Source organism: Epithele typhae, assembly GCF_022376455.1.
Source record: "Epithele typhae strain CBS 203.58 chromosome Unknown BXZ73scaffold_22, whole genome shotgun sequence".
NCBI classification, from domain to species: domain Eukaryota; kingdom Fungi; phylum Basidiomycota; class Agaricomycetes; order Polyporales; family Epitheliaceae; genus Epithele; species Epithele typhae.
Window position 1 is genome coordinate 261,170 of NW_025954213.1, and position 22,843 is coordinate 284,012.

Consider the following 22,843-nt stretch of genomic DNA (forward strand, 5'->3'; position numbering starts at 1 on the left):
TCTATCTATCCCTGCTCTGTTCATAGACACCACTCACTCTACGCTGTTTCGTGTACCACCGCTCCCCCATATATCCGATTCCGCCTCCACGACACGCCCTTATTCTTGACGACCGATCAGTTTACCACACCTAATCGCCCGCGCCCGCTAATCTAGTGTCGAATGTGTCCTCGCCTCGCCTCGGCTAGACTGCGTCGGTACATATAGACTGGTTCCAGGATCCACGGACGACCTTCTCTCGTGCCGCACACGGACACGGACAGTTACACGTCGCCTCGCCGCCCCTTCTCTCGCCTCGCCTCGTCCCGGCTGGCCCCTTCGCATTCCCACTAATGCCGCCCCCGTCCCCCCGCTTCGGCCGCCTAGAGACTCGTACGCACACGCATCGGCTCGTATCCTTATACAACCCCCCACCCACCCGCGCTTCTGACTTCCCACCCTCGTCGGTGGCGGCGGAACGAACCTCGACGACGACATCCCACACGTACGTGCACGCATAGATTGTGATTGTGCTCTATAGATCCCATCGAGCCGCGACGCTTTCTCATCGGACTGAGCTGCTCGAGGCCGCATCTGGAATTAAATCTGAAGGGTCGCGTGGATCTCAATCTGGGACGCGGATCCAGATCTTGCCGCAAGCGTTTGTTCGTCCCCACCCAGTGATGCAACTCGACAGTCTCGCATCATCCAGCCGCTCCTGGGCCGGGCGAGGGAAACGGATGCTGTCCGAGGGGACGAGGCTCGTACGGCAGCTCCGACTTGGAATGGCAAGCACTCAGAGCCATCCTGACTTACGAACCTCGGGAGACCGCTCTGGCTCGATCCATGAGACCTGTGAACTACTAGCGTTGAACGTGAACGCCGTTCGCAGAAAGTACGGAGGGCCATTCCCGCTTCGAACTTTCCACGGCAGAGCTGGTGCAATTAACACGACTACAACTCGGGCGCCGAGGCGCAATGTAGCACCATCGAGAAGTGTGCTAAGGCACAGGGCGGCGTAGACGAGATGACTTGCGAGGGGTGGGCATCTGGGGTCACGGACCACACGAGGGATAGAAGGGAAAAGAAAGATTTTTGAGTGCTTTCATAAGCGTACAGAACACCACCAGACTACGGACACCGCGCTACGGGCGATTCCGTACATCATAGACGTACAGCATCAAGTCGTATCGGTGGGTATCAGCAGTCTGGGCTGTCAACATGTCCGGGGCACGCGTGGGCAGGCAACGGCAGGACGACACTGAAAGAGTTCACGCCGCGGGGCGGCGAGCAAGCCGAACGCGTGCGGGATGTGTATTCTTCGAGAGTTGCAGAACCTCATATGGCTCGTGCGGCATCTGCGAGAATAGCGTTAGTCAAACGTGGATGGAGGGATGAGGCGGACGTACCACGAAGAGCACCCATCTCTCAGGGGCGGACGTTGAAGATCTTGGACATGGAATGGTGCTGGACGAGGAAGCGGGAGAGGGCAGGAACCGTAGGCTCGATGGGAAGCAGCGCGGGAGCAGTATAGACGGAGATGGGGTATGAGACTCGAGCATATGGCTGGGAATGTGGTATCGGCGGGGGAGAAGATGTCTTCGAAATTCCAGGTAGTGATGTCGTGCGAGAATGCGAACTTGCAGCTGAAGGTGTCGTATGTTATGTCGTAAAATCCAGTATATGAGGAGAGATCCAGAGGAGATGATGCAAGCAACCGAGAACCCAAGAAAAGATGATGCGGAAGCAGTTGAGATGGAGTCTAGTCGTCGTAGCAGAGTGGTCTTGCAATAGGCGTAGTGTGCGTCGAACCAAGAAAGGAAACCAAGATTGTGGTGTGGTACGGAAGCAACCGCGTGTCTTGAAAGATCGTGCAAGGAAAAGATCGTGGATGAACTCTTGATAAGACGCCCGAAGAGAAGCTGGATCGAGTTGCGTGAGGAGAGGAGCTCGGGGAGGGTCGTGATGCCGAGTCAACTGCGGTGTTTGGGGGCGGCATGCTGCAGGCGACTTTGAAGTCCGGAATGAGCGGGAGAGTAGAAGGGAGTCCTTCGGGCACGACGAAGTGTAACTCCTGCGGGGTGTATGCGAGAGCCGTCGTGTGGAACGACGTTGCTTGAAGGCGAGACTGGTGGAGGGGATGGCGACGAAACGGCCGACGGTACTTGAGTGATGGTAGAGTGCCTGTCTCGAGCCCAGGGAGTGCTCTCGACGACCTCGACGACGGCATAGGCGAAGGTCTCGTAGGCGTCGTGACAATCTTCCGATTGTTCCTCCGGCTCCTCGACGATCCTTCCCTGGCCTCCGCGTCAGGCGAGACCTCTTCGGCCTCGGCCTCCGAGTCTCCTGGACGGAGGGCGCCAAGAAGGGCGACACCACGCCCACCGAGAACTTGGCGTTTGGACAGGGCGACAAAGTCCCATACGAGCGTAAGCTGAACAGCAGAGGAGGCGGGGAGTCCAGGGAGGCCGACCAGCGAGTAGCGTCGTCCGGGTCACAGGTTGGGTCCGAAGAGGTCCGTTTAAGCTCCGGCGAGGGGCACCATGTCGCTCTTAGATATACCGCAGAGCGTGAGCGGGCCCATGGGCAGCGGAAAGTCGCGCAGGGGTCAAAGTGGTCTAGACATCCTGGTGAGCGCCGCTCCAGCCACCGCCAGTATAGAAGTCTTCGCTGCTGTTATCGATGTTGCTGTCGGCATCGGCCGCGGTGAGGTCTCTGAATACGCAGCTACTCCAGGGAAAGGATTCCTTGGGTATGGAGGACCAGCGAAGGCGGCAGAGATATCGTTGACGACTTGGTCTCCGGCAAGGCCTTGGACTCTTCCACACCGATGAGTACGGCTTGCGGTTCCTTGAAGACGATCATGCTCTGCAACTCTTCATCGACAACGGTGGTCCGCGGCTGTTCAACCGCGACGGTAGCCTGCGGCGACTTAACGTCCATGACGGTCTCGATGACGGTCGGGGAAGGAAGCGTAGGGGCCGGCGGCAGGGGCACTGCTGGGGTCCGGCCTTCTGTACAGTTGCGGTCTAAGATGGTGTGTGAGCGGGGCACGAAAGCGGTGAGAGTGAGATAATACACACCTCGGCGTACGGAAGAGACGCAGAAATATCTTGGCGCTGGTCCTCCATTGGTTGAACATCGTCATCTGCGTCCGTGGTCTGGGTGTCGGGAAGGATCGCAACATCAGCGGCGAGTATGCGATAACGAAACAGCTACGCACCTGGTCCGTGCTCGCCATCTCCACGTCCTCGTCGTCGACAGCCATGTACTCGTCGTCCATGATCTCCACCTCATGGTCGAGCTCCATGTTGTCCATCGCATCGTCTTGAGCGGTCTCCGTGAGGTTCAGATTCGCCTTGAGAGAAGCCATAGCCTCATAGAACTGCTGTTGCTCCAGGACCGTGGGCTTTTCAGCCTCGCGCGCTGGGACGCGATGGACGTGAGGCCTCTTGGCCTTGTCGTAGGCGACGGAAGGGGCGTCGCGCGGGAGAGCCTGGCGCTGAGGACGGGGACCGTAAGCTTTGACTTGGAGACGGCGTTGACGCCTCGCGACGCTCTTCCGGATGAAGCGCGGGATGAGCTGGTCGATGCTGGGCAGAACGTCTTGCATGACAACAGACGGTGAGGACTCGAGGGCTTCAACGACGGCGGGGGCCTGGGGCGCGTCAACCTCCATGGGCGAAGGCAGCGAACCAAGGTTGGGCTCCTGATCGGCGACGCCAACAAGTGCAGTCGGGAAAGCGAAGGAAAAAGGGAACGCGGCCGCCGCGTAGGGACTATCAATGATGATCCTATCCTTGGTGGCGGCAATGAACTGCTTGCGTTGCTAGTGGGAAGCATGAGAACAGTGCGATGTACGACGGTAAAGCGACAAACCTTGACCGCAGGACCTTGATGCCGAACGCGCTTCTTCGGGGCAGGAGGAGTCTGGACGACGAGCGACTTGAGCTTGGGCTGAAAGAAGGTAAGCAAAAGCAGTGCACGGTGATCTCATGGATCACATACCGTGCAAGGTTCTCCCGCTCCCCATCGTCGCCTCTTGGTCATGGGTTCTTCAGAGTCGTCGACGTTGGGGCTGGCGGCGGCGGCGTCCATAAGGTCGAACTTGCGGACAGTCGGCTTTGGCGTGACCGACGTGAAGAAGGCGTTGATGCACAGCGTGAGAGCGGTAGGATGCGTAGCGGTCAAGGAACACACCTTGAAATCAGGAAGGTCCCACAGAGTGCCCTTCGGCAAGCGCCTCTTCCTCGGGGCGGAAGGAGGCTGGAGAGCACCCCGCTTGCGCTCGGGCTGGAAAACGATTAGTGGATATTTTAGACAACGAGCTGAGCGAGGACGTACTGTATGAGGCTCCACCACTCCCCGCCTTCGCCTCTGTGCCATGAGCTTCTCGCGACCACCGACGGAGGGGCCAGGCATGCTTTCATTCGCGACGTCGGATGTGCGGACAGATGCCTTTGGTGTGCTCGGCGTGGAGGGGATGTCGACATCCATACCGTGGGCCCGCCGATCGTCGCCCACGAGGGCCTGGAATGGAGCGAGGTTGAAGGCCTTCCGGAACCGGCGGACGTTACAAGGCGAGCTAGCGAACATGATGCTGAAGACTGGTGGTGAGGGAGTGGGGTAACACAATAGGCGCGGGGTAGCGCAGATAGTGGAGGTTCAAGTGAGAGGGACGATGGGGGCTTGTGACCGCTGCCGACGGGTTTACATAGGCTCTGTGCGGGGCTGACAGGACGATCGTCGACCTCTGGCCAGCCTCTTGCTCGCTTCACGCCGAGTTGACAGCCTCAGCACAACCAGAACGCCATTGCGAAGAAGCGCGTCCCATCTCTCCGCACTGAAAATGGGGAGTGAGAGACAGCAGAGTGCCGTACATCTGGCGGAATATTCTTGGGCCCTGTGTACGGAGGGTACATATGAGGTCGTGCTCGGTTTACCGTGGCCTCAGCACGTCACCCGTCACAATTTCGGCTAGTACCTGCCCACAGACGCAGTTTCTGAGTGGTAGACGGGCGTAGATCAGTAGGAGAATGACGACTCACGCGCGTACTATGCATTGTGCTCGCCCTGGGATCAGGGGGCATCCGCTCGTGACGACCGCGTACTACATCAACCCCACCACCACCCCATTCGAGTGTGCGGGGTCCTGAAAACAGAGTGCTTCCCATTTCTCGCCAGCAACTTTTTGCAGTTGTCGAATGATCTCTGTGTGGACGCCCCCTGCCTGGGACCATGGCAGTTTACAGGCAAAGGTTATAGCGCGGCGCCCCGTTCAACGTTCAACTTCGGCTTCATTTGACGCGCCCGAGCTGGAAGGCGCGGTGTCAGTACTTCAATGGGCACGCGACCGGGGATACTCACCCGCATAAGTATGCCCAGCATGAAGGTGGAAGGCAAACAGCTGCGCGTCACTACTGTCGGTTAATCAACGGCCCAAGCGGGCCGAGTCACTGGGCAGAGAATGCACGCGGCCGACGCGTCTTGTCTCTCTCCTCCGCCGACAATAGCCTCAAAAGCGCGACCTAGCTCTCAAGTGTACATACAGTGATCCCAACGACGAGCTTGCTCCTCCTTCGTCTGCTCTGGCCAGTGCCACCTCCATTCAATGGCACCGAAGATCGAGTACTACTGCCCATGCATGGCCGAGTCGCCGCACCCACCCCCACCCCACCTAGCGTCGTCGGCATACAGCTTCCACCCACTGCACAATCTCTTTTTCTGCGAGGAGTGCGACGCGGTGCGGTGCAACCGCTGCGTGCTACTCGAGGTGAGCGGGTACTACTGCCCGAACTGTTTGTTCGAAGTCCCCAGCGCGAGCGTGCGTGCGGAGAAGAATCGGTGCGCTCTGCCTTTCATTCCCCTCTTTTTCGCGAGGCCGTGAAGAGGAAAGGCCGACTGAGCATATACCGCAGATGCGCACGGAATTGCTTCCTGTGCCCGAACTGCCGCAATACGCTCACCGTGGTTCCCTCGGACCCGCCGGAGGACGTGGATAGCAGGCAATCACCTATCGTCTCAACATCTCTCGGCGAACCGCCATTCTTCCTCTACTGCAATCACTGCCGGTGGGACTCGGCCGAGGTTGGGATTACGTTTGAGAAGCCGACCGGGCTTGCAGGTGCGCCTCCCATCCTTATCTCCACATGCGCATATACCCACTTCTCGCCCTCGCATTCACCGTTCCATCTCCAACTCCCCCGCCTACTCGCAGCCCAGCTGCAGAGGTTCGAAGATTCGGCGCCGGAATCGCTCGAGTTCGAGCGCCTGAAGGAACACTTCGAGCCCTTCCTACGTGCATCATCCTCTTCCTCCGCCCTGCCATCCTCCGCCGCACACTCACACCACGCGCACGCGAACCCCATCACAGCCGCTGCGTCGTCCGCGCTCGCGCGCGACATCCCCGGGGTGGGGAAGTACAATCCTCTCGCGCATTCACGTGCGGGACGGCAAAGTGCGAAGGACAAGGCCGCCGCACGCCAGGAGTACCCAGACTACAAGGCCCGGGTCGAGGTCGGCGCGGCTGCGGCGCTCAGTGGCGAGATCGACGTTGAATTCCTCCGGCACCTCGAAAGCGCTAGCGAGGTCGCGGCGCTGGACCAGCGATGGACCAACAGCTGGGTGTCGTCATTGCGGGAGAGGTGAGTAGTCTGTTCGTCGGTGTGTCTTTGTCCTCTTTGTCTAGTTCTACTTGTTCCCGTTCGCCGTCTATCAGTCCTCCGTAGTCCGACGCTAATGAAGCCATCCGCCCTTGTCCAGCGACCTAAAGCCGCTCCGGATCCCTCTACAGTCCAAGAAGTCGAAGCGCTGCCCGAGCTGTCGACACATCTTGATCAAGCCCGAGCAGAAGGCGCAATCCGTCCGTTTCAAGATCAAGCTCGTCGCCGCCAACTACCTCCCTGCGATCGCCGTCACGCTCCCGCACGCGCAGGCGGCACTCGAGATGCTCAAACGCTCCGCCAAGGCCGCCGCCGCCCAGGCGGGCGCAGACGAGCAGAACGCCGCCGGCGCGCTCATCGCCGGGCACTCGTACTCCTTCCACCTTGCGTTCACCAACCCGCTCTACGACCCGATTCAGATCCGGCTCGCGAAGGCGGTCGCACCGGCCGGCGCCAGCCAGGATGCGGGGGGAAAGGAGGACGAGGCGGCGGAACGGGGGCGGCGGAGCACGTTCCAGATCCAGCTCCCAAGCGCAGCGTTCCCGGTGGGGGCGTACGCGGAAGCGTGGGAGTACGAGGACGAGGACGAGGAGATGTTCCTCGACGAAGACGGGCTCGAGGACGCGCGGGGCGGCGGGCGACGGGGCAAGGACGGTCGTGGGGGCAAGGCGCGTTCGGTGGGGGTCGTCGAGAAGCGTGCGAACGTGACGATTGTGAGCGGGGAGGTGCTCATCCCCAAGGAGGCGCGCGGGGAAGTCAAGGTGCGTGTACTGCTTGGCGGGTGGAGTGCGGAGTTGGTGGCATCTGGGTGCTGACCGCGTTGCCAGTTCAACATGCTCGTGTCGTACACGTACCGGTCAGACGACCCGGAACCCGGCGACGAGGAAGTCACGGCGACGCCCTCACGGTCGCACGGGCGAGCAAGGGCCCCGAGATGAAGAACTTCTCGTTCTATACCGCCGTCGACCTGGGACCGATCATGCACCGGGAAGAGCCCAAAATGAATGCAGATCTGTAGTGTTCTCCCGCGTACTTTCAGCTGAACTCGACTATTGGCTGCTACGAACATGGCATGCATACGACCCCGCACTTCGAGTCGCATCCAATCGCACGCACGACGGGATCGTTGCGCACACGAGAGGGCACTACATTGACTGCAGGGTGTGCATCGCTCCCGCCACGAGCTCGCGGGGGCGCCGACCCTAGTGCTCGTCCGCGGAGAGGCCAGTGCGTGTACGAGCACAAGGAGAGCGTGCCGAGGACTGCAGACACCCAACCAGGATATTCCAGGTGAAAGAGTATCTAGAGGGAGTGTGGGTGCATACTTGTAAACCAACGTACTCAACGCCGGGCGCGCGCACCTGTGCAGTAGTGGGCGGCGTTGTCTTGATCGACCAATCCGGTGGCGATCAAGAGATGTGCGGCACTCATCCGCTGCGGAGGCCCTTAATTGGCTCGGCACCGTGCGGAAGGCTGATGGTCTGGGAGGGCGGCCGGATGCAGAATGGTGGCATGTCCCTGGAGACGCGCGCCCTGTGCCAGGGACACCGAGCACAGGGACGCTAGGGACGGGCTCGCTGCCTTTCTTCTTCACGCCTCGCACGCACTCCGCCGTTCTCCTTCCTCTTCCTCTCTGGGCCCTGTGCCCCCGGTTTTTGTTCTCCGTGTGCTCGTGCGCCAGACGCAGGCACGACATCCGCTCTTTTCTTCGCTCCCGGATCCTGCACGGCCATGGCTTCCCCGTCGAGCGCCCCTTCAAGCATCCGCAGTCCGACGAGCATCTCCTCCGCGTCCCCGCTGGCCGAGACACAGACAGAGCAGCACACCATCCCGACTGTGACCGTGGCCCATGACGATGACGGGGACCGGTCTCACCCACAAGCGGGGCCGCTCCCCAGCAAGCGCGGCGAGATTGGCTACCAGGAAGGTATGGACCTCGTCGATCATGCGAACTCGTCCTCCACCTCCCTCCCCGGGCGACATCCTGCCGACCGAGACGCCCCACCCTCCGCGGACGCCCCGTCCAGGTCCTCGACATCCTCTTCTTCTTCAACCTCTTCCTCAAATGCGCCCGCGCCGAGCCCTGCTCGCGCCGAGGAGTCCGCCTCGGTGCACTCCGGCAACTCGACCGGAAAGCGGAGTCTAATCTCCTTCCTCAAGCCGAAGCGGATACCAACATACGGCGGATTGCGGCTCACCTCCCTCGCCGTCTTCCTCTTCCAGCTCGGACTCCTCGGAGCGACCATCGCCGGTTGGGTCCTCACCGCGATGTACATGTCCTCGCACAACGTCTCGAGCCCCTCCACTACCTCCTCCTCCTCCGACCCCTCGTCGTCAAGTTCAGACGGCGACCAGACCTCCACGACCACGACCACCGGCGCATTCTCCGCGCAGTCCGGGCAGATCTTCGTCCACGTCGCCTTCACCCTCGTCGTCGTCGCCGAGTTCATCTTCCTCGAGCGCTCCACCTTCCGCCTCCGCGCCGAGCGCTACGCGCACGTCCACCCCGGCTCGGTCCTGCCCCGGCACCGCGGGCAGAACGGCCTCGGCGGCGGCGGCTCGTCCACCGACCTCTCCGTCGCGTTCGCGCCCTGGAACCGCCCCTCGCTGCCGACGTACGCCGCCGCGCTCGCGCAGGCGGGCGTCGGCACGGGCGACGTCGAGGACGCCCAGATCGCGATCCCGCCCCCGCCGGCGTACGGGAACACGCGCGGGAGCACGCTGCTCCTCCGCGGCTTCCTCACCGACGCGCTGCGCGCGCAGCGGCCCCGGAGCAGCGACGAGTGGAGCGTCGTGAGCCGGCCGGAGGGCGTCGACGGCGAGGGCCGGCTGCGCGCGCCGGCGGTGGCCGAGGGCGAGCGGCCGAAGAGCTACGCGAGCGTGGACTCGGAGTGGGAGGCGAGGCTGGACGCGGACCGCGCGCTCGTGCTGGAGGAGACCCTCGCCCAGCTCGAGGACGGCAGGCGGGCGCGGTGAGCGGACGGGGCGTGTGTTGTCATGACTTGAGGATATTCGGTGAGTGTGCTGCTTGTGTTGCCAGGGCGCAGAGGGCGGGGCTGACGAGGTCGTGGTGTGGTTGATCAGGACCTGCTTCGGCCCAGGACATTTTGCCTGTTCGCTAGGTCTGCGCTGTTGTTGTCACAGTCGTTGTACGATGCTCTGTACTATTCCTGCTCTCCGCCGATGGCGGAAACGCGCGTGTAAGATGAAGAAGAGGCGTGAACGCCGGTCAAGGGCGCTCCTTGGCACATGTTCGATCTCCGGTGATGGAAAGAGAGTGTGTGCGAACGACAAGCACTTACGAGCGAGGGGTGGTTTCCAAACCGTTCAGCATATGGACTGGCATGACGAATATTGGCTCCGCGGCGGAATCACGTTGATCAGAGTGGGAGGTCACGCCCCACCTCTGCACATGCGTCCAACGCTCTTCGATCTCTGAAACAAAATTATCTCTCTTCCCTGCATCCTACAGTCCGGCACTGGCCCCGTCCGACACCATTTCTCGGCCCGACTTTGAGCGATACGCCCGGGATGAGGAGCTATGTGCAGAAAACTCGTCGTTGCCTCCGTTCTCGGCCAATGGCTATCGCCGGTGGACAAGGTGTTCGGTGAACCGTCCTCGTCGTCGGCGCTCAGCAACCACGTTGGTTCAGACGGGTCGATCGGTGCCGCATCAAGTGCGTGCTGGGCATGAGCGCATGAGCCATGCATCGGACCCGCCTGACCGCCTTCTTTGGCGGGCGCGCACATGCACTCTCCCTCTTTCGTCACCCGCCCCCGTCACCCGCTTCTTCCAATTCGCGTCCGTCGTCTCAGCTCTCGCGGCATATATAATGCTGCCTCCAGCTCCCCGCTGTCGACAGCGTCCCCCCTCCTCCGCTCGTTCCCCAAAGCGTCTCAGTCTCCCGGCTCTCATTGAGCGCTGAACCACCACAGGATGCGTTTCGCTTTCCTCGCCTCTTTGGCTGGCCTCGCCACCGCCGCCCTCGCCCAGTCCACCGCCGCCGACGCCTACGTCGCGTCCGAGTCCCCCGCCGCCAAGGCCGGCCTGCTGGCCAACATCGGCTCGTCCGGCTCCAAGGCCCAGGGCGCGAGGGTGAGCAGCTTCTCGTCTTCCTGTCTTCCTCCCATCCCCGCGAGGAGCGCCGAATCAGAACACACGCTCATCCCCCCGCGCACATGACCGCGTCGCTCCCACCACCGACAATAGCCCGGTGTCGTCATCGCGAGCCCGAGCACGTCAAACCCGAACTACCTCTACACCTGGGTCCGCGACTCGTCCCTCGTCTTCAAGGCGCTCATCGACCAGTTCACCACTGGCGCCGACGACTCGCTCCGCACGCTCATCGACCAGTTCATCAGCGCGGAGGCGACGCTCCAGCAAGTCTCGAACCCGAGCGGGACCGTCTCGACCGGCGGGCTGGGTGAGCCCAAGTTTAACATCAACGAGACCGCGTTCACGGACGCGTGGGGTCGTCCTCAGCGAGGTGCGTGCTACTCACTATGTTTATGTGTGTGGGTCTTCGGATGGCTCATGGCAGTGGCGAAGATGGCCCGGCCCTTCGCTCGACGGCGATCATAACCTATGCCAACTGGCTGCTCGCCAACGGCAACGGCACCTCGTTTGTAACAAACAACCTCTGGCCTATCCTCAAGCTCGATCTCGACTATGTCATGAACAGCTGGAACCTGTCTGGGTGAGTTATCATGTACTACCACTACACGCAGCCCACTGACGCATATGCCCAGCTTCGACCTCTGGGAGGAGGTCAACTCCTCTTCCTTCTTCACCACCGCTGTCCAGCACCGCGCTCTTCGCGAAGGCATTGCACTCGCGAACAAGATCGGGCAAACGTCCGTCGTCAGCGACTACACCGCCCAGGCTAACAATGCGCTCTGCTTCCTGCAATCTTACTGGAACCCGAGCGCGGGCTACATGACCGCCAACACCGGTGGCGGGCGGTCCGGCAAGGACGCCAACACCGTCCTCACCTCCATTCACACCTTCGACCCAGAGGCGGGCTGCGACGCCACGACCTTCCAGCCGTGCTCGGACAAGGCGCTCTCGAACCTGAAGGTCTACGTCGACTCGTTCCGCTCCATCTACACGGTCAACAGCGGGATCGCCTCCAACGCCGCAGTCGCGACCGGCCGGTACCCCGAGGACAGCTACTACAACGGCAACCCGTGGTACCTCGCCGTGTCCGCCGTCGCCGAGCAGCTCTACGACGCGCTGATCGTGTGGGAGCAGCAGGGCTCGCTCAACGTCACTGCGACGTCGCTCGCGTTCTTCAAGCAGTTCGACTCGTCCGTTGCCGCGGGCACCTACCCCTCGTCGTCGGCGACGTTCACCACGCTGACCAGCGCGATCAAGACGTTCGCGGACGGCTTCCTCGTGGTGAACGCCAAGCACACGCCGTCGAACGGGGCGCTCTCAGAGCAGTTCGACCGCAGCTCAGGCTCGCCGCTGAGCGCCGCAGACCTCACGTGGAGCTACGCCGCGGCGCTCACGTCGTTCGCCGCGCGCGAGGGCAAGACGTTCGCGAGCTGGGGCGCCAAGGGGCTCACCCTCCCCTCGACGTGCGGCGGGAACGCGGGCCCGACCGTCCAGGTCACGTTCAACGTCGACGCGACGACCGTCTTCGGCGGTGAGTGCTCCAGTCGTGGTCTCATCCGGCCCAGGAGGGCTGACTCGCGCGCGCCCGACAGAGAACATCTACATCACCGGCAGCGTCGCGCAGCTCCAGAGCTGGTCGCCCGACAACGCGCTCCTCCTCTCGTCCGCGAACTACCCCACGTGGAGCAGTACGTCGCCCTCTGTCCTCCTTACGCGTGTGCGCAGGCGTCTGACGTTCGTTTTCGCTGCGCGCAGTCACCATCACGCTCCCCGCGAGCACGGTGGTGGAGTACAAGTACATCCGGAAGAACGGCGGCAGCGTGACGTGGGAGTCGGACCCGAACAACAGCATCACCACGCCCGCGCAGGGCTCGGTGACGCGGAACGACTCGTGGCGGTGAACGAAGGACCACGGTCCGCCGATAGTCTACTCATTTGATTTTTGTGCTTGGCTATAGAGTGCCGAGTTGTGTATATCATTTTTTTTCAAAGCTGATGCAGGAGGGAACGATGTGCTTGACTGCATGTCCATCTACCCGGACTGCGCATCATTATGAAACAGGTCGCCGTCCCGAGTGTTGCGAGCACAGATGGCGCAGGCTAGTAGTCCGATCCCATAGGCAGCCCTAGGCACAGCTTCGACTCTTCAAAATCAAGTTGGAACAACGCCTACCATAGGGCTCCGCCCTCAAGGGCGATAAACGAGGAAGAAAAAAAGTTGGAACGACTTGGCCCAAAAACATATCACCAGAGTGGACACGTCCGGGATCGAACCGGACCCCTCTCGCATGCTAAGCGAGCGTGATAACCAACTACACCACGTGCCCATACTGTATTAACGTTAGCAAGTATAATGTTCATTGGCTACACTACTTGCCCCTCTGATCGTCAGCACGTCTTGGTCCCCACGCCGAGAACAGTCTCTCTCTCGAGTCTCGAAGTTGATTCTGCAAGGAACGCGAGCCACCCTCGTCCCTCGGTTGTTCAACCCTGCTCTCCTCGTAGCTGACCACAACTGCGACCAAGAACGCCGCTCATCAAGCTTAGCTTGAAGTTAAGGAGACACTTTGGCGTTACTGAGAGCTTGTGAGCAAGCTATCGGGGCTTGGTGCCACTCCACCGACGAAGAGATGGCACACCAGCAGTGTATATAAGAGGTATAAAATGTTCGACGTTCGCACATTTCCTTGCAAGACTAACCCCCTCCCCCTTCTCCTGCGAAATGTATGCGAAATTCTCGAGTGACTTTATTGCCTTTGACGTTACTAACTCTGAATCATAGATCTACCATGGGTTCCAGATTTCCAGAACCAGTAATGGCTCAACTCACCATGAGTGGACGGAGCAGTGTACGTATGCCTTTCGACTCGTTCGACGACATCGCCCCTTGCCTCCACATAGTGCAGTGTCTCCAGATTGGTCCCGTCAGTCGTCGAGATTGGTCTTCCTCGGCGTTGCAACAACTGCTTATATCCCGGATGCCTGCCCTCAAATCCCTCGATATGACCGTACACTACCCTGGAGACCCAAGTCTGAGGAGCGAAAGGCTTGCGCAAGTATCCCTCCCAAACAGCCTGTTTCCCGGGCTCGTCCAGATTTCCTTGCAAGGCTTCAACTTCCCCTCCCTTGGAATTCTCTCTCAGCTTCAGAGCTTGACACTCGGTCCCTGTCGCTCTTCAGAGTCGTTCCTTGACGGGACTGTGCTCACCCATTCCCTGTCGCAGTGTGTCAATCTTCGCGAGCTCCGGATCAAAGAGTTTCTCGGGCTGGTCACGTTCTCAGACACCCTTCCCACATATATCACTTGGACCCTTCCTTCTCTGCGCACCCTCGACATTGCGGATGACTACGACAAGATCGCCCCACTTCTCCGGTTCGCCATACTCCCTGTCTGCACTTCTGTGACCCTTACCGACATGAAGCCACTGCTCCTCTGCGACCCGATACCGCCGTTCGTCCGACTCCTTCCGCCCCGCACGCGGAGCCTCCACTCCCTCCTGCCATTCGCAGTCACCCGACTCAGCGTCGCGGTCGAAGGCGGGTACGTCGTCATCTCCGGCACGGACCCCTCGAGCGACCCAGCCCACCGCGTCGCGCTGCGCATGCGCGCGCAGCCGACCCTGTTCAGCATCGCCGTGTCCTCGCTGGAAGGCCTCTTCGCGGAACCGCGGGGACGCGTGCGCGAGCTCGAGCTGGACATCGTCGACGACGACGGGATCGACCTCCTCAGCTGGGTGGACCAGTTCGCGCGCTTCCCGGGCGTGCGCTCGTTCACGCTGCGGTCGCGGATGCGCGAGCACGAGCTGCCCTCCGCGTGCGTGGACGCACTGGCGCTGGGGGCCCACCAGGGAGGGGCCTTTAGTCAGCTTGCGGAGCTTCGGATTGCTGGGGTGCGCGTCGATTGCGATGTTGTCCAGCGGCTTGCAGGGGTGCTGGCCCGGCGCGCGCCCTTGGGATTCCCTCAACTTGTATGTCTGGGGATTGAGTTCTATAATCCCCCCAGGATGTGTCGTACGGTGCACGAAGGAGGTGGAAGGGAAGTGGCTGTCGAAACAAATAGGGTTCTTCGGAATGCAGTTCAGCCTGGCAGGGGATGGCTGGAGGTTACGTTCAAGTAAACGGTACGGGTCCGAGGTGGATATACTAGTACACGGAGGGTATCAGAATACGTCGCAACGGGCAGCGCCATTCCACAGAACTATTCTGTTTCGTGGGGCAGTACATGGTAGGAGCAGAAAGAGTGTCCTCGGACACACTTGAAGCTCAGGCGTCCCCGAAAGTTGTCGCAGACTCCCGAGGCCACATCGCCCCAACTCCTTTCCGCGGAGGTCGCTGGACACATCGAGAAGCGGTCACCGTCGTTCCCCGTACACCAAAGTCGGAAGTGGCCGGTCGGTGCTACACTCGGCCGGATCTGTTTTACTATATCGTTGTAGTGATAGAGGTCTCTTGAATTGCAACGCTTATGCCCACAGGCCCGTACGTGTTCTTGTGTGCCTAGTCCGAGGCTGACCGGTCTAAGCTCAAGAGATGGAGCGCGGACCTCTTCTGCAATGTAGTTTTTTGCGCTAACACCGCCGTCGGGTCAACAGAATGCGCATACCACCTGCTTGAGAGGCTCGGTCGCCGCTTGGTCCACAGGACTCCTTCGGTGACACTCCTACCACAGCTGTCATTATCCTGATGGCTTGAAGTGGGACAAAGAGGCGGCCTCTCGGAGACGGGTGGCCCATAGTGCCAGAAAGGTTGTAGATAGGTATAAAAGGCCGCGAGACTCGTGTCCTCGTCCTCATCCCTCCGTAGGACCGTACTCAGCTACCATGGAAAACCCTCCGCCTCTACGCTGTCTTCACTCTCTGACAGACAAACTACTCAAAACACGGTCTGCTTTCCGGCCCCTCCCCCGTCCCAAGGAATCGCGTCTACGGAACAAGGTAAGATACTGCAGCATGTTTCGTCCCTCTCTACGCTGATGCTTGTTGGTCTCCAAGTCCCCCAGATCACCAAGGTTGATCGGAGGTGAGCACCCAGGCAAGAGGACACCTTCCATTCGTTTTCAAGTCCTGGATCGTCATTCTGGTCACGCTTATCCTGCGCGGCTGTGCAACGACTCCAACTTTCTCTCCTATTGGCCGAAGCGCGGACACTGCAGGTATGTTCTGGCAAACTCCCGCATGAACAGGCGATCTCATGTGCACGCAGCCCCTGGTCAATTGCTCATCGGAGAAGGACGACCAAATCATCATACGGTGCACCTCACCTCACCCCCTCGCCTGAATCGCCCGGTACGACGGGCAGACTTCCACTCTTTACTCGACACCCCTTGCGCTGCATCCGAAGCGACGCGGCTGGTCGCCGTACGGGGGATGCCGCGGTACTCGCGCACGGCTGCCCGCGGTGCCGCGAGGGACGAGCGGTGGTGAAGTCGCTCAAGCGTACACCGTGACTCATCGCTTGGGGGAAGTGAAAATCGCTTAGCCTTGAGAGCGAGTACAGGGGCTTCCAGAACGCTGGAAGACCGCGAAACCGAACTTCAAGCGGACCTCCGTGTGCTCAGAGAGCCCCCCGGTCCCCGTCTGGGTGAGGCAGCGGATGGGTTGTCTGGGGGCGATCGCTTCCAGGAAACTCTCCTGTCATTTCTCCGAATCGGTCGGGGCTCCGTATTAGCCACAACGATCCCCATGTAAAGTTACCAGAATAGTTGTAAGGTCATCAAAATTTGGATCTTTGGAACACATGGCTCGAGTGTAACTCTGCAAGAGATTGAAGGCAGAGCAACTCTATGTGTGAAGCTTTACGGCTTTCGGCGCACGGAAATAGCACATTTCGCCTGCAACGTCCTCGAACAAGGTCTCGAGAACGTGACAGACGAACGACTCGTTGCAGCACAAGGAATGGAATGAGAATGCAGAGGGCGGATCGGGTCGAGTCTCCCAGGTGCAGCGATGCGCGAAAGAAACATAAGAGCACGCACGGAATTCTTCCAAAAGCTGTATATCCACCCATTGCTCTGTAGACCCCAACACAGAGAGCTATGAGACCTCGTCGAACAAGTCGACCTTGGTTGACTCGAGGTCGGTCCGACGGTGGTCGCGCCGGACCGCTTGCTTTTCATGCGGGACAACTCTTGCAGGGGGTGTGTGGCAGACGATAGTGGTGTCGAGCTTGCAGCTGGCGACTCGGAAAGTGTGGGTGAGTAGTCGATAGAGTGAGAGGCAAGCAGGGAAGACGTGCTCGCGCCGGTTCGCGCCGTTCGCCCGCGCCGTCTGCGCCGACTCCCGACTCCCGAGAAGAAGCGCCAGACGCGAGACTTGACCTGAACGACTGACACGAGTCCTTCGAGTTGCAAACTTATGTTGTCTCCCTGGCCCAGGCTGGCCCACCCAGACAAAAAAAGACTACCTAGGTGAGTGCGCGGTTTTTTTCTGACCTGTGATGCAGATTACGGTGCCTAGCTTGAAAGTGATTGTATCTGGACAGCGACAAGTGTAGTCGAAAACGTAGAATATACTGTTGGATCGCCATCTTTTTCACTCGATCTCGTATTCCTCTCGCCAGCGGGCTGTCAGCAACCAACACATGTCATACGTGACCTTTTCTGTGGTCGAACATTGCGCCCTCCCGGTTCCACTAGAGGCTCAAGTGCTCGTACCACATGGCAGTTCTTGGTGGAAGCGTAGGTGCGCACGAGGCGAACCACGAACTGATGCCACTGTTACCGGACCAAGCGATATTGCACTGCAAAGCCCAGGACCCCGAGCCTGTGCGCCGGAGCCACTCGCGCTGCTTGAGCTCAGTCCTCTGCTTGGTCCAGCTACCATCGTGCTACATCCCTCAGGTCGCAGCAGAACAAAGAGACCGCCGCTCGACGACGGGTGGCACACAGAGTCAGAAATATATAAAAGGGCCGCGGTAATCATCTCCTGCTACTCATCCCTTCCCAGCCCTCCCAGACTCGTGCCCTCTGAGTCGCCACCCAGCCATGAAAAAACAGTCTCCTCTACCCTTGCTTTCCTCTCTGATAGACAAACTACTCACCATTCTCCTCCGCGATGGGCGTGCTCGGCGTCACTGGTCCAGCCACACCCTATGAGGCCATGTTCGGCGGAGAGCCAGGGGATGACCGAATGGACGGCGATGCAGCATCCGAGCCCCGGACGAATCCCACCCAGCCCGACTCGCCTGGCATGGTGGCCGGTCCCACAACCATCGTATGGATGTCCGCCCCGGCGCCCCCCACCCCTCGCCACCCGGCCGCGCGCGCCCTGGCCGCGTAAAAAGACTGCAGAAGTCTCTCAGGGACGATTTGCAACACTACTCATCCACCACCACCAAGCCCCGCCGCGGTCCCACATCCCCAGCCGGCGCCTCGTACGCGAGCCAGGAGCACGCCACCGGTGCGCTCGCGCGGACTGCAGCGCGTCCAGCTACGGACGCCCTCCTCCCCGGTGGGACGTTCGTGACCGCCCTATTGATACCTCCCCTCTCCAAGATCGCTGCCGTCGAAAGACTCCACGGATGGCCTTACCGAGTGCAAGGCCCTGTTCAATGCCGACCCCCCCCACCGTCGCGGACGTCCTACACGGCATCGACAAGAAGATGGAGCGCACACCTGTCTGGGCCAACCAAAAGGGCCTGACTGTGGTGCAAGCGTATCACGTCCGTCTGGCCGGCGGCAAGGGATGTTCTGAACGACGTGTAACATCTGTGATATGGTCATACCTTCATGCATTACTTCTCTTTTCTCTCTCCCTACTTACATCTATGCACTACTTACTTACTGTGCAATTCGTTCATACGCCGATTTTGACCACAGTGACATCCAAAGGGTCGATCACCTACGCGGACTTGCTGCAGCCAGATCAAAAAAGATCTCCAACAGCGCTCGGCTACAGCCTCCGGCCGAGCAGAGAGCGTCCCACGTCCCGCTTTAGCTACTACGAACCCCCCTGTAAACTTTCGAGGACAGTAGTATCATTAATATTACGGTTTGTGAAACTTCCGCGGCGCGGGTGTGACTGCGCGGAGGGACGGGGGACAGTCGATGAGCGGGACAGCGCGCGAAGACGGGCAGTGCACGACAGGAACCAGGCATCTCGAGTATCAATGGCCATTCCACTCGTCCATACATATCGTCCCAACCAGGTTCTAGGTCTCGAATAGCAGTATGAGTATTCTAAAAGCAAGCAGCAGTAAGAGCCGTCTAGTATATAGTAGTCTCAGCCCTCGTCGTCACGGCGCTGACGCTCAAAAGTACTGGTCCCAGAACCCCTTCGTCCCGTTCGTGGGCGCCGCGTGGTCCTCAATCCCGATCAGCTTCATCATGAGGTTGTACACCTCCACGTTCTCAAACGTCTCCATCACGTATGCATCGTCCGAGGTCGAGTGCCAACCCTTGTTCGGACGCGGGAGCGTGCCCGTCGCGGCTGCCGTTGCGTTCGCGCGGTCTGCCTCCACGGCCTTGACGACCGCGGCGAACGGCCCATGCGCGACGAACATTGCGTGCATCTCCTTATACTCGTTGTCGTACCCGTGGTTCTGCACATGTTTACATCAGCATTTCAGCACCCAACGACAACGGAGAAAATACGCACCCCCTTGCTCAACCCTGCGCCGTTCTCGATGCGGTTCGTAAGCGCGTACTCAATCTGCGGGACGACATAGACGGGGGCGATCCGCTCGTTCTGCACAAAGTGCCAGCGCTCCGGCATTGTGTCGTGGGTGTAGACGCTGAACTTGCCGCCGCTCAGCTCGGACGCGTTCTGGAGCACGCGGTAGTACTTGTCCGCGTTCTCGGGAGTGTCGAAACGGAAGCCCATAGCGGGCCAGCCGTCCTCGTGCGTGATGTGTGCCCAGCCTTCGCCGAGGATGTCGTCGACAAAGATGAACTCAGGGTGGCTCGTGTCTGTCATCCCGTGGTCGCTGACGAAGACGATGTCGACGATGTCGGTAAGATTGCGCGCCTCGAGCTGGTCGTGGATGTCCTTGGCGAAGACGTCCACTTGCTTGAGGACTTTCTGTAGGTTGATAATGTTAGACGACAGAGCATTGACGAGAAGATGCCACTAACGTCAACTTGCGTAGACCCAGGTCCGTACTTATGACCGGCTTGGTCCAGAGAAGGCTCGTACACGGTGATAAGCTGAGGACGCCTCTCAAGCGGGAGATCGATCCACGAAAGGATCTGATCCAACTTGTCCTCAAGGGCGACCTTGTCCTTGAGCAGGAATGGTCAGCATAAGCTTTGATAGGTCGTTGTATGCAACTTACTTTCCACGGCACAAAATAAGTTGGCTCAACTCCCCGAATCGTCTTGGGAGGTCCCGGCCTGCAAAAAACTTAGTTCGTATGAACAGACACAATGCGAAGCAACTCACCACATGAGGTTCGCAGTGATGATACCGGCTTTCTCCGCTGTCTCCCACATCTGCCATGTCTGACTCAGTGATATTCGAGATACAGCCGCAGTGAGACATACAGGCTCGCCGTTCCACCAGCGCGACACCCAGGTGGACTCAACGCGATTGTAGTGAAATTCCTCGCCCGTCGCAGGATCCCAGAAGTTCTACAAGGAGTGTCAGTCTGTGAATGCAGAATGGACGGGGACAACTAACATTGCCCACAATGCCGTGCGATTCGGCATACAGACCGGTCCTAGGGAGCGAATCAGACTGCGTCTCTGACGTCAAATATGTCCGTGCACACTCACATTAATGCCCAATGGTTACTACGCCAATTGTCAATCATGTTAGCAGCGTGTGGCAGTACAGACATCGAGTGCGTACGGGAAAGTTAAAGTCTGGTAAAGTATAAGCACCAATCATGCTTGCTCTAGAACGCATACACTCACCGGAAATACGGGCTTCATTGACTTCGAACGAAGTCCATCCTTGCTGATGGCTAGCAGGTGCGGCGTCAGTCCGCGGTCCAGATAGTCCGCCCTGCACATATGCGCCCGCAATCAGCCTACATGTCCACTTGTCCTTCGGTGCTTGCCCAGAGAGCCCGAAAGCCGGGGAAAGCGCACACTCACCTCAGGCCGTCAATGGACACAATCAGCGCCGTTTTCCTAAACTCGTGCGTCCCATTGCTCCGCAGCCCGCCCGCGGCCAACATCGCCTTGCGCGTGTGCGCATCGCAGTCGTCAATGAAAAACCGGCGGTAAGGCAACGCGACGGTCATCAGCAGCACCGAGAGGAACAGCGCGCTGAAGACCGCGCAGTTGCGCCTGCCCCGCGGGGCTGGCGCGGACTTGAAGCCTTCCTCCACCTGGTCGACATCCGGCGTGCGGTCCTCGGGGTCAATGAGGGCCTTGCGCTCCGAGTCGTCCATGGAGTGGACAGTAGGGGTGGTATCGCCGGGACCCTTGCGCGCCATTGCGGTCGAAGTTCGAGGTATATCCGCGGCAGGGGTGTGTGATTAGAATGAAGGTATCGTAGTGCTGCCGCGAGAGTGGTATCGTCTATATTGAGACTGCAAAGAGTGGTCCGCAAGCGCGGGGACCAACGGGGAAGTTGGGATGGCCGTGGAAGGGGATGTGCGGGGGGAGGGAGGGAGCCAGCTGGAGGGAACCTATCGCGGCGGCTGCCACTCCAAGTCAAGCAAGACCACGGTCACGAGCGGCCACGGCGAGCGCTGCCCTATACAGCGCAAGTTGCCCAAGCAGGCTGGGGGCCCTAAAGGCTGCAGCCTTCTGGTTGTCTTTTCGGCTCATGAGACTCAAGAGAAGGGATGAACGTTATGAACGTCGAACCTGACGCCAACGTGCAGGTGCTGAGCACGACTCTCGAATTCGAAGTACTAGTAGACGCAGGGAAACGAGTTGATCGGGGGAGACTACGGACGAACACTTCATTGACAGACGTGAAGCGATGACAAAGAGACAGGGCGTATGGCTACGAGAAGTGGGCTTGCAATGAACGGGGGAAGAATGATAGAAACAAGGAGGAATAGTGCGCGTGATTCATAACATTCAATGGCCGACGCCCTCGGTTCCCATCCACCGCGGACCGCCCTCAAGCCCCAACAGCTTCTCGAACTGACGGAGATTGCCGCACCGCGGACGCACGTCGATTACACAGTGCTCGTCACTGCGGAGCCTGCGCCGACTTTGGGCGAAGACGATGTGGTGCTCGCTTGCTGTGTTCCCATCGTATAGATCCTGGCGGTGGGCGATGAGCACCATCGGCCCAGACAAGATGCCCGCTTCATTGGCCAGCGTCCTAACGATGAACGGAACGTTAAGGTCGTCATCGTCCAGATCGGGAAGTTGGGAAGGGTTATTGAGGAGATGGGATGGCTTGACGAGGTATCCGAAGATGGCGTGTTGGTTGAGCAGATGGGTTGGGACGGGTGGTATTATGCCACAGAACCTGAAGAAGATTATCAGGGAACAAGAAAGACATCTAATGCGTTGATACTTGCTCATAGCGGTCTCGTAGTATCTCATCCTTGTTCTTTATGTCCAAGGGGTGCATACCTGCGGTGGCGGTTCGGAGGAAGTGGCGGTGCGGTGGGCGTCTGAACATGCGAAACGACTCCGAATCATACGCGGACTTGTACTAGTAGCTGGGTGGCCGTGGCACTGGCATTGTCAATTGATGCAAACTCCACCGGGGAACTCGAGGCTCGAGCGCGATAATCATCTAGCCGATCGACCATCCTCTCTCCCTCCCAGGCCATCGGCCGGGAATGACCTGGTGATTGGAAGTAGTCGACCACTTCCAGCACCTGAATATTGAATTTTGACTGTCGAGCAGTGTTATCCAGAGATCCAGACCGGCCTTTCACAGTCATCCTTCAAGGTCAATCATACCGATAGCAGTATGCTGATGTTTCTGCTTTTCGTATGTGGGAGAGGACTTACAGACCAATGCCGCAAGTATTGGGAATTGGGGTCTTAGGCCTTCCATCAGTGGGGTGTACGAGACTTGACTGCATTGTTGTACACGATGTCTGGGGGGCGGGGTAAAAAGTAACGTCCAAGAAGTGAGGCGAAGCGGAGGGTGTAAATTAGCAGAGAAGCGCGATACACCAGGGGGGCTGGCGCGCGGGGCATTAGGTGGCACGAAGACGAACGCGAAGA

General features: G+C 59.6%; 7 protein-coding genes and 1 non-coding gene across 8 annotated transcripts; 5 read left to right on the forward strand and 3 right to left on the reverse strand.

The window, feature by feature from the left end:
- Positions 1-2,706: 2,706 nt before the first annotated feature.
- BXZ73DRAFT_101152 (uncharacterized protein) lies at positions 2,707-4,575 on the reverse strand (the record flags this gene model as incomplete). Its single annotated transcript, XM_048014806.1, has 6 exons — positions 2,707-3,008; positions 3,059-3,140; positions 3,203-3,808; positions 3,859-3,936; positions 3,988-4,272; positions 4,324-4,575. The coding sequence occupies 6 exons, from the start codon at positions 4,573-4,575 to the stop codon at positions 2,707-2,709; spliced, it is 1,605 nt and encodes a 534-aa protein (XP_047878200.1).
- A 1,015-nt stretch (positions 4,576-5,590) lies between these two features.
- On the forward strand, positions 5,591-7,579 carry BXZ73DRAFT_89829 (dynactin p62; the record flags this gene model as incomplete). Its single annotated transcript, XM_048025404.1, has 5 exons — positions 5,591-5,823; positions 5,898-6,103; positions 6,197-6,623; positions 6,742-7,402; positions 7,469-7,579. 5 exons carry the CDS (start codon positions 5,591-5,593, stop codon positions 7,577-7,579), a joined length of 1,638 nt encoding a protein of 545 aa, XP_047878201.1.
- Positions 7,580-8,372: 793 nt separating this feature from the next.
- Positions 8,373-9,617, forward strand: BXZ73DRAFT_89830 (uncharacterized protein; the record flags this gene model as incomplete). Its single annotated transcript, XM_048025405.1, has 2 exons — positions 8,373-8,409; positions 8,524-9,617. The coding sequence occupies 2 exons, from the start codon at positions 8,373-8,375 to the stop codon at positions 9,615-9,617; spliced, it is 1,131 nt and encodes a 376-aa protein (XP_047878202.1).
- Positions 9,618-10,578: 961 nt separating this feature from the next.
- BXZ73DRAFT_46435 (glucoamylase) lies at positions 10,579-12,659 on the forward strand (the record flags this gene model as incomplete). The annotated part of the gene is made up of 6 exons (XM_048019692.1): positions 10,579-10,737; positions 10,852-11,128; positions 11,191-11,338; positions 11,391-12,289; positions 12,351-12,446; positions 12,514-12,659. The coding sequence occupies 6 exons, from the start codon at positions 10,579-10,581 to the stop codon at positions 12,657-12,659; spliced, it is 1,725 nt and encodes a 574-aa protein (XP_047878203.1).
- A 352-nt stretch (positions 12,660-13,011) lies between these two features.
- BXZ73DRAFT_t97 lies at positions 13,012-13,085 on the reverse strand. Its single transcript has one exon. It is a non-coding gene; the product is annotated as a tRNA-Ala (tRNA).
- A 504-nt stretch (positions 13,086-13,589) lies between these two features.
- BXZ73DRAFT_77353 (uncharacterized protein) lies at positions 13,590-14,818 on the forward strand (the record flags this gene model as incomplete). Its single annotated transcript, XM_048022650.1, has 2 exons — positions 13,590-14,726; positions 14,762-14,818. 2 exons carry the CDS (start codon positions 13,590-13,592, stop codon positions 14,816-14,818), a joined length of 1,194 nt encoding a protein of 397 aa, XP_047878204.1.
- A 760-nt stretch (positions 14,819-15,578) lies between these two features.
- BXZ73DRAFT_77354 (uncharacterized protein) lies at positions 15,579-16,181 on the forward strand (the record flags this gene model as incomplete). The annotated part of the gene is made up of 3 exons (XM_048022651.1): positions 15,579-15,692; positions 15,820-15,910; positions 15,961-16,181. The coding sequence occupies 3 exons, from the start codon at positions 15,579-15,581 to the stop codon at positions 16,179-16,181; spliced, it is 426 nt and encodes a 141-aa protein (XP_047878205.1).
- A 2,824-nt stretch (positions 16,182-19,005) lies between these two features.
- Positions 19,006-21,135, reverse strand: BXZ73DRAFT_101157 (Phosphodiest-domain-containing protein; the record flags this gene model as incomplete). Its single annotated transcript, XM_048014807.1, has 11 exons — positions 19,006-19,296; positions 19,353-19,775; positions 19,829-19,975; positions 20,029-20,086; positions 20,136-20,185; positions 20,237-20,323; positions 20,373-20,412; positions 20,468-20,485; positions 20,544-20,557; positions 20,609-20,699; positions 20,792-21,135. The coding sequence occupies 11 exons, from the start codon at positions 21,133-21,135 to the stop codon at positions 19,006-19,008; spliced, it is 1,563 nt and encodes a 520-aa protein (XP_047878206.1).
- Positions 21,136-22,843: the final 1,708 nt, after the last annotated feature.